Genomic DNA, 9,907 nt, shown 5'->3' with positions numbered 1-9,907 from the left:
GGCCGGGAGCTCCTCCCTTCGCCCGTTGATGGAGGAGCGACACAAGGAACAAGCGTGGAAACACGGCGCGTTGTCCCACAGCTCCGGACAGCAGGCATGGAGCAACTTCGGCCGTCTCGACCGGATCTTCTCACCCGCGCTTGGCGTTCGTGCTCTTCAACTCGTTGATGGAGTACCACATCCACGTCAATAAGCTCGGTGATAATGATGATGAATAGATGTAGATTTAATTTTGTTTTATGCTAGTATGAACTCTGTTTTCGTTTTTATGCTAGTATGAACTCTGTTTTTGTATGAACTCCGACGATGTAATATGTGACGCGAAATGCTAGTTTAAATTATGTCGTGTGTGTTTGACGTGTGTGTTTGAGTTTGTTTACGGGATATGTTATGTACCGCAAATTTCAGTAAAGGAGGACCGTGGTTTGTCTTATGTTGCTGTCGGTTTTGTCTCGACGACAATGGCAGCCGTCATGCAAATTTTAAGCTGGTCTCTTTCTCTCTCAACCACGGCGTCAGAGGCATTTGGTAGATTTCGGAAATGATCTCGTAGACTTCAGAAACGTCACATGGACTGGAGCAATTACATTCATCTCTGAGGTAATATATTAGCCGGGCCACCCCATCAAATAATAATGTTTCGGTACCCCAGTTCACTAAGTATTAATTACATTCATCTCTGAGGTAATATAAGGTAGATGAATATTTTGGTGTGAATCAAACTAATGGGCTGGAGCAATTAGTTGACTCTCCATATATATGTCAACGTCACATGGTTGTACTACAAGTGTTGCATGTGTAGTTACATTCATTTTATTATTCCAAAGGGGGGAAATGCAACGTAAGTTGAGGGATGATCTTGTGTATATATTGCACAAGTTCTAATCCATATGTGGATGTGATATTTGAGGTCAGCTCTAAAACTTCACTCCAAATGTACTACTAATGATTTGTCGAGCACCAACAATGATAAATATGACGAATCAAAGTATGCAGCCTTCCTGGTAATAAGAAAGGTATATGTCCAAATTCAAACTAGCACGTGAATGGTTGTACACGATAATACTTATATGATGTCAGGCTACTAATCATGTGTCCCCTAAATCCAATATCCATGGTTGATGTGTATGGTACAATCATAAGAAAGGCATGTGAGCATATGTCACGGTAAAGACAATATGGGACGATATGATGTCACACTGGTATTCATGTCTCCCCTAGATGTAATATCCATGATTCATATGCATATGGTGCAATCATTGAGCATATGACACAGTAAAGATACAATTCTACCATAAAAGGCGAAGATAGCAAATCAAACTGACTATAATAGAGGTGGTATGTGTGCTGAAAGTGAAGATAAATGTGTGTGCGTTGCGGTGAGCTACCAAAGCACCTTCACATCAGCAAATTCTAAGGGATAAATATAGTTCCACTACAAGTCTCTTGGTCATGCTCCTTAGAAGTAGCGATCACATCTTATCTACATGAGTTGCATGGGCTTGAGAGTTCTACTGCTGCACGAGCCAGATCAACGTCTCTCGTCTCTCAGTCTCAGCAGCAACGACCGTTGCTACTTCACCATAGGCTTTCTCCAGACGACAATGGCAGTGCCCATCAGGCAAACTTTGCGTTGGGTATGCTCGCTTCTCTAACGAAACCATGGTGTTAAGAAGGCCACAGGGGCTCCTCTTCCTGTAGATAACTTCAGAAATGTACACGTGTAGCAATCAGGCTACACATATCATGTTCACTCTGTATCATTCGTAACTTCATGTGGTTCAGAAATAAAAAAACATGAAGAGAACGAGGTCGGATAAACATGAAAGTCTACTGGACTTGGGCAGCACCCCAGAACACAACTCAGGTTGGAGAGAGTAACTGTTTGGGAACACAGCAATCCAGACTGCAGCAATACTTGACAGCTAACAGGTCTGATGAGCAAAGTAGGGTTGCAAGAATTATAATCGAAACTAGGAATAGCAGGCAAGAAGAACATGAATTTTATGAAGCGCTGGACTAAAAATTTGTCAAAAGCACCGGTCACTAGTCAATAATATCGATTTTAACAGTACCCCACAACCAAATAAGAAAGCATGTTATAGCCAAAAAATATAAGAAAATATGCCCTTCAATCACGAATGAGGGCAACCAATCAGTACATATCCCCAGCTAACTGAAATAATGTTTCAGATATTCACCAAATATTATCCCCGGACAACTCAAATGATGATCATGCGAAACACTACTTTGCCTGATTAATTTTCTCAACTCCACAATATATCAAAATGGGAAACCTAGTTCCTAGACGTTTCTGCAGCATGATTCCAAACGAGATGGCTAGTTTTAAGCTAACTGTAGAAGCCCCAAGTCACAGATTTTCAAAATCGTACTATATCTACAGTTATTTGCTTGCATCAAACCCCCTAAAATGCTTGAATAATGCTGAACTGATCAGAATTCAAGACCCATTCAGGTATGTATGAAAAATTTCTAGAACTGACAAACTGCATAGCAGCATGTGTATAGTACAATCATAACAAAGGCATGTGAGCATATGTCACGGCAAAGTTAACATGAGACATGTATGATGTTACGCTAGTATTCATGTGTCCCCTAGATGTAATATCCATGATTCATATGTGTATGGTGCAATCATAACAAAGACATGTGAGCATATGACAAGGTAAAGATACGATTCTGCCATAAAAGGCGAAGATAGCAAATCAAACTGACTAGAACAGAGGTGGTGCATGTGCTGAAAGTGAAGATAAATGTGTGCACAAGGCGATATATGCAGTGCGGTGAGCTACAGGAGCACCTTCACAACAAAAAATTCGAAGGGATAAATATAGTTCTACTACAAGTCTCGTAGTCATGTTCCTTAGTTAAGATGAATGAAAGATCATCCACATATTCAAGTAGCGATCACGTGTTACCTCAATGAGTTGTTATGTGGGCTTGAGAAGCATCGGGGATTATTCTACTGCGTAAAAGGGATCTGAGTCTTCCAAGCTCCTTCACAGGAGTCAGGTGGACGTCACTCATCTCTCAACGCAGATGATTGTTGCTACGTCACCATAAGTTTTCTCTCGACGACAATGGCAGTGACACCATTGTTCGTTAGGCAAACTATGTGCTGGGTATGCTCGATTATATAACGTAACCATGGTGCTAAAGAAGCCACAGGGGCTCCTCTTCCTGTAGGTAGACTTTAGAAATGTACGTGTGTAGTATATCATTTGTAACTTCACGTTGTTCAGAAATAAAAACATGAAGAGAATGAGGTTAGATAAACATGAAATTCCACTGGACCCGGCCAGCACCCCAGAACACAACTCAGGCTGGAGAAAGAAACTGTTTGGAAACACGATCAATCCAGAATGCTATGCAGGGCTGGAGAAGAAGCAATTTGATAACTCAGCACTTCAACAGCAGCCCAATCAGGGCACTAATACTTGACAGTTAACAGGTCTGATGAGCACGGCAGGGTTGCAAACATTATATTGGAAAAAATAGGAATATCAGGCAAGAAGAGCAGGAATTTTATTAAGCGATGAACTCAAACTTGGCAGTACTCGGCCACTAGTGCAATAATATCGATTTTAACGGTACCCCGCGACCAAATAAGAAAGCATGTTGATAGTCAAAAAAAAAACATGCCTTTCAATCACGAATGAGGCAACCAACCAGTATATCCCCAGCTAACTGAAAAAATAATGTTTCCGATATTCACAAAATATTATCTCCAGCCAACTCAAATGATGATCATGGGAAACACACTCTTTTGCCTGGTTAATTTTCTCAAGTCCACGATATATCAAGATGCGAAACCTAGTTCCTAGACATTTCTGTAGCATGATTCCAGTTTCCAGATGAGACATTTAGTTTTAAGCTAACTGTGAAAGCCCCAGGTCACACAGAATTGAGTTCCTTACCAAGTGACCACAAATACAATTCATTACCATTTTGACTAGATGTATACAAGTGCTACAACATTGCATATAGATTTTAAAAATCAGCACTCAGTCACTTGTACAATATAAAATTGATTCTGAGAGTAACCCAAACAACCAAATAAGAAAAAGCATGTCCTTCAATCATGTTAAGGGGAAATGACCAGTATATCTCCACCCAACTGAAATAATGTTTCAGATTTTCCCCACCTCACAAAGTTTGGTGCAAAATATCAGCCGGGCCACCTCGAATAATAATGTTTCGGTACCCCACTTCACAAAGTATTAATTACATTCTTCTCTGAGGTAATATAAGGTAGATGAATATTTTAATGTGAATCATCATCAAACTAATGGTCATAAATTCATAGCGGTGAGCTCCCAAAGCACCTTCACATCAGCAATTTCTAAGGGATAAATATAGTTCAACTACAAGTCTCTTAGTCATGTTCCTTGGTTATGATGAATGGGTATGAGAGATCTGAGCCTTCCAGGCCCCTTCACAGGAGCCGGATGGACGTCCCTTGTTCCAAAGCAGCGATGCCCTTTGCTACGTCGACATAGGTATTCTCTCCACAACAATTGCAGTGGTACCATTGTTTGTCAGGCAAACTCTGAGCTGGGTATGCTTGCTTCTCTAGCAAAATCATGGCATTAAAAAAGGCACCGTTCCTCATCATGTAGGTAGACTTATGGAATGTACGCATATATCGTTCGTAACTTCATGTGGTTCAGAAATAAAAACATGAAGAGAACAATGTCAGATAGCTAAACATGAAACTCTACTAGACCAGGCGAATGCCCCAGAAAACAACTCAGGCTGGAGAAAGAAACTGTTTGGAAACACGGCAATCCAAAACAATGTTCAGGGCGGGAGAAGAAACAGTTTCTTTGATAACTAAGCACTCCAACAGCAGTCCAATTAGGGCAGTAATAGTTGACAGTTAACAGGTATGATGAGCACAGAAGCATTATATTGTTAAAACTACGAGCGGGCAAGAAGAGCAGGAATTGTTATGAAGCACTCAACTAAAACTTGGCAGAAGCAGTCAGTCACTAGTGCAATAATATCGATTTTAATGGTACCCCACAACCAAATAAGAAAGCATGCTGATAGACGAAAAAGTACATAAGAAACATGCCTTTCAATCACGAATGAGGGCAACCAACCAGTATATCCCCAGCTAACTGAAAAACAATGTTTCAGATATTCACAAAATATTATCTCCAGCCAACTCAAACGATGATCATGGGAAACACTCATTTGCCTGATTAATTTTCTCAACTTCACAATATATCAAAATGGGAAACCTAGTTCCTAGACATTTTCAGTAGTATAATTCCAGTTTCCAGATGAGACGTCTAGTTTTAAGCTAACTGTGAAAGCCCCAGGTCACATAGAATTGACCAAGTGACCACAAATACAGTTCGTTGCCATTTTGACTAGGTGAATACAAGAGCTACAACATTGCATACAGATTTTCAAAATCGGACTATATCTAAGAGTTATTTTGCTTCCATCGAACCCCTAAAATGCTTGAATCATGCTGAACTGATCAGAATTCGGCACCCATATATATACTCATGTTTGTATGAAAATTTTCTAAAACTGACAGACTGCATAGCAGCATGTTGTGCTCCCAGGTTGCTCAACAGAACACAACTAACTAATCAGTACAGGAGAGCAATCAGGAAAACCCAAGGCAAGGTATGTACAGGACAAACGTGCAATGGACCAATGGGGGAACTAGAAAAATTGGCACGATATTGTCATCGTGGAGAAGTCATCAAAATTGCCCAAAGATTATGTCTTACGTAAGTAGCTAATTCATCAAGGAACGGAGTAAAGGTGGCATAAACAGTTGGTAGCATACGATGCTTCTACTATTTCCATGGTCTTGCTCTAACATGATCATTGTTGTTGTCTATGATAGACATAGAGCGACAAGAAAACATGTGACCACCAAGATTCCAACCTACGATATTATATGATGTTTTATGCAATCATACATAATTACCAACTTCTCCATGGGGCAAACTAGATGGTGCATAGAAGTATTGAACCTATCCAAGGCGCTAAACTTTATAAACACGGGCCCCAAGCACCAGAACCTCCTTACAATTTGGGCTTGTTCGCTAAACACACTTAATGAGAACATATGGTCAAACAAATAGGTTTCACTGCAGTTTTCTATAAGCGCATTCTTCCATATCCCCTAGTCACAATAACAATCAAGCATGCCACACAAGGATCACAATTTTCACCTAACATAAGACAACACATCAGATAAAGAAAATATCAAGCATGTTCAACATATAATTAAAATGCATAATTGTCAAATAGTTTGGCTTAAAAACAACAGAAGCATAACTGATTGAGCGGTCTAAGAGTAGAAGGCATCACAAGCCACAGGAAACCAGCACATCAGGCCTCAGGTGCAGGCTGCGTGAGCCCGGCCTTGGCAAGCAGCTTCCCCATGGCGTCAGGAGAGCACACCTGGTACTGCACCTCCCCAGTGCCGGGCTGCACGAAGACCTCGGCCAGCTCCAGCTTATCGGCAGTCAAACTAGTGGAATCCATGGTCTTGCTGAGGACCTTGAGGGCAAGGGCGACGGCCTCCTCGCGGGTCATGCCGTCCTTGTAGTCCTGCTTGAGCATGGACTGGGCGGCCTGGCTGTTGGCCCCGACGGCGGCGGCCTTCCAGCCACCGTAGTTGCCCGAGGGGTCGCTCATGTAGAGCTGGAAGCCGTGGTTCTTGTCCCAGCCGGCGAAGAGGAAGGAGACGCCGAAGGGGCGGAGGCCCCCGAACTGGGTGTAGCCCTGCTTGGTGTCGCAGAGGGACTGGACGAGCTGCTCGACGGGGATGGGCTCCTGGTAGGAGAGCGCGTAGCGCTGGGCGTGGAGGCGGGCGGTGTTGATGAGGATGTTGGCGTCGGACATGATCCCGGCGACGGCGCAGGCGAGGTGGGAGTCGATCTTGTACATCTTCTCGGCGGATCGGGAGGACTGGAGCAGCTTGGAGGTGACCTTCTTCTCGCCGACGAGGACGACGCCGTCCGCCGCCAGGATGCCGAGCGCCGACCCGGCGTTCCCGATCGCCTCCATCGCGTACTCCACCTGGTACAGCCGGCCCTCCGGCGAGAAGATCGTGGTGCGGCTGTCGTAGCGGCGAGACATCTCGGCGGCGGGGGGATCGGCGGCGGCGAGGGTTCGGGTGGGGGATTTGGGGGGAAGTGGCAAGGGAGGAAGCAGAGTCGGGGGTAAAGGTTAACGAGGGATCTACTTGTAAGGCAAGTAAAGAGGAGGGTTGTGGTTTGGGATTTGTTGTAAGTTTGAGGGTGGAAACGAAAAGGGAAATCTCCAGGAAGCGATGTGAGGGAAGTATTCAGTCAAAAAACTAATGTGAGGGAAGTATTGAGAAGTGGCTAGAATTCCAAAAATCCGACCTAATTGTGTAATAAATAATCAATGTTTATTTTTAAGAAACGCTCATTTTAAACCAGCTGATTTCTCTCTCGCCTAAACCACCTCCTATGCTCGCCGTGTCCTCGTGAAGCCTACCCATCGTCTACGCCCCGCTTTGTTATCCTTTCCTCCGATCTAGATTCCCTTTTCTTCTCCGTCTGCTCTCGGTCATGAACCACGCTGGCTTTTCTCTTTCGCCTGCTCCGTTGTTGCCACGTGTAACCGCCACGGACTCGCTCCTGCTGGGTTGCAGCAGCTCGCCGCCGTTGTGCTGCATCCTGTGGTCGCTATGTTGCATCCTCATTGCAACACCGTCGTCATCGCGCCACCGCATGCTTCAACACGGCAACATCGCAGCATCTCATCGCCCGTCGTGCTGCATCTCGTCGCCGGTGTGTTGCATCCCCGTCGCTGCTTTTCATCCCCTACCTTTCTCCTACCAATGGATCTCCACACAGTACTCATGGATTTATGTGCTCCGGTAGCTCGTGCCCCACCGTCACGCAAAAAATCAGGCTGGTTGCTGCAGTGAAGCCAGTGGCGCATCGTGGGTGCGGTGTTGGAGCTATGACGGGGGTCAGCCGGTGCTACGCTGGAGAACCGCTGCTCCGGTGGTGGCGTTGTAGTGAAGCTTCATTGACGGCCATCGGGGTGCTGCGATGGAGGTGTGGCGGTAGCCGGTGCTTAGGTGGAGCACCATTGCGTGGTGGTGGTGCTGCAATGAAGCATGCGTCGGCCATCGAGGGGCTGCGATGGAGCACCGCCGCGACGGCGTCGGCGCTGCAGTGAAGCACGTGGTGACCGTCGAGGTGGTGCAATGGAGAACCGTCGTGTCAGTGTGTTGCACTGCAGTGAAATAACATCGGTGGCCAACGATGAGAGGAGGGGATGACCCACGCGACGACGTTGACTGAACCCAGGGGATGGCATGCGATGGATCCAACGGCTATGAGAGGAAGGATCCAACGGCTCGCAACCCGGCTGATTTCTTCAGGAAATCAGTCGGCTGATTTGTAGCAGCCGCCTTATTTTTATCCTTTTCGGCGAGAATTCTTCATGTCTACTAATTATGTCATGGCAGTACAAGGAGAAAATAAAAGTGGGTAGATCACATAGCGTCGACTACAAGCAATGAGCCAAAGACGCGTCGCCATTATCTCCCCTCCCTCATCAAAACCGAGCAAAATTATTGTGCTGGCTAAGACCCCGCGGGACCGGCGCACGAGAACAACAATCGATGTCGATGAAGAGAAACTTAGATCTGAAGAATCCAACCTCTAGACACACGAACGAAGACTGGATCCACAAAGGTCCGATGAAGATCAACATCGACCGAATCCCACGGGTTCCGCTAGAGACACACCTCCACGGGCTCTCCTACGACATCACACCGTCGGGACGGGGATAGGCGGGGAGGACCTTATTCCATCTCCAGGGAGCAACTCGTGCCTCTCCTTCTTGAAGAGGACACAAACTCTAATCAACTTAAAGAAACAAAAAACAAAGCAAGAACCCTCCCACCAGCAAGAATCAAGGTCAATCGCGGCTCCATGTCCCTAAGGCCGCCAAATACTCGGCAAACCGACATGAGGTGGAGAAATCCTGATTGGGGCAGTCATGAGAGGATGCCGAATGGGTACAACTGTGTGTTTCATCAATGTTTTTTTCACTTGAGAACTTGAGTAAAAGGAAGGACAATTTGGTTCTCCCATGGTGATTTGACCTAAATTTAAAGTTGAAAATCGAAATGAATACTCATGGCAAAACAAAGGACCGAGATGCCATAGCATGCTAAATAGCATAGGAAGTGATGACATGGAAATAACAATGATAGACTATCCTAAATGACAAGTGACACGCGTGTGGCACGAAGTAACACCGAACACCATCGTAAACGTTTTTACAACTAAAATTTTCTTTCGAAAATAAATAAATAAATAAAACCTCAAAAAACTGAAACTTGCCATCCAAACTGAAAGTTGCCATGTTTCATAACTAAAGTTGCCATCCTCAAGTAACTAAACTTGTTATCAAAAAGCGTCAATGCGCCAGAAGGAGAAAACATGCATCTTTTAAAACTTGATTCATCACATTTGTAGCTAGGGTTAGTATTGCCACCGCTTTCGCCAAGAATCTAAAAAACTGACCGCTTCTACGGCAAGTGAGTAACAAATCAATGGAGCTGGCATGGTGCTCAAACAGTCAGTTTTGTGGTTAGATGCGGTCGTAAAAGTGGTGAGTTTTTATGATTTTTGGCAAAAAAAACGACGGCAGTTCATTACCTCAACCATAAATGTTGTGGTTTTGAGCAATTTACTCACTTTCAAACAAATAAAATTTTCAAGGGTCTATGTAGGACAAGAATCCATAGGAAATTCAAATGCGGCATTCCTTCCATACAAATATCCTCAGCAGGTGAAGAATTCAATGGATTTGACATCCTACAACGGCCCGGACTGCAAGAGTTTCACATGAAACAAGTCAA

At 44.5% G+C, this 9,907-nt stretch overlaps 1 protein-coding gene across 1 annotated transcript; it reads right to left on the bottom strand.

Annotated features, from left to right (window-relative positions):
• Window positions 1-6,244: 6,244 nt before the first annotated feature.
• Window positions 6,245-7,208, bottom strand: LOC123408052 (proteasome subunit alpha type-4-1). The gene has a single exon (XM_045101263.1). The coding sequence runs from the start codon at window positions 7,132-7,134 to the stop codon at window positions 6,382-6,384; it is 753 nt and encodes a 250-aa protein (XP_044957198.1). The 5' UTR covers window positions 7,135-7,208; the 3' UTR covers window positions 6,245-6,381.
• Window positions 7,209-9,907: the final 2,699 nt, after the last annotated feature.

The sequence above is a fragment of the Hordeum vulgare genome, chromosome 7H (assembly GCF_904849725.1).
Source record: "Hordeum vulgare subsp. vulgare chromosome 7H, MorexV3_pseudomolecules_assembly, whole genome shotgun sequence".
Lineage (NCBI taxonomy): Eukaryota > Viridiplantae > Streptophyta > Magnoliopsida > Poales > Poaceae > Hordeum > Hordeum vulgare.
This window is presented reverse-complemented; position numbering and strand designations above follow the sequence as displayed.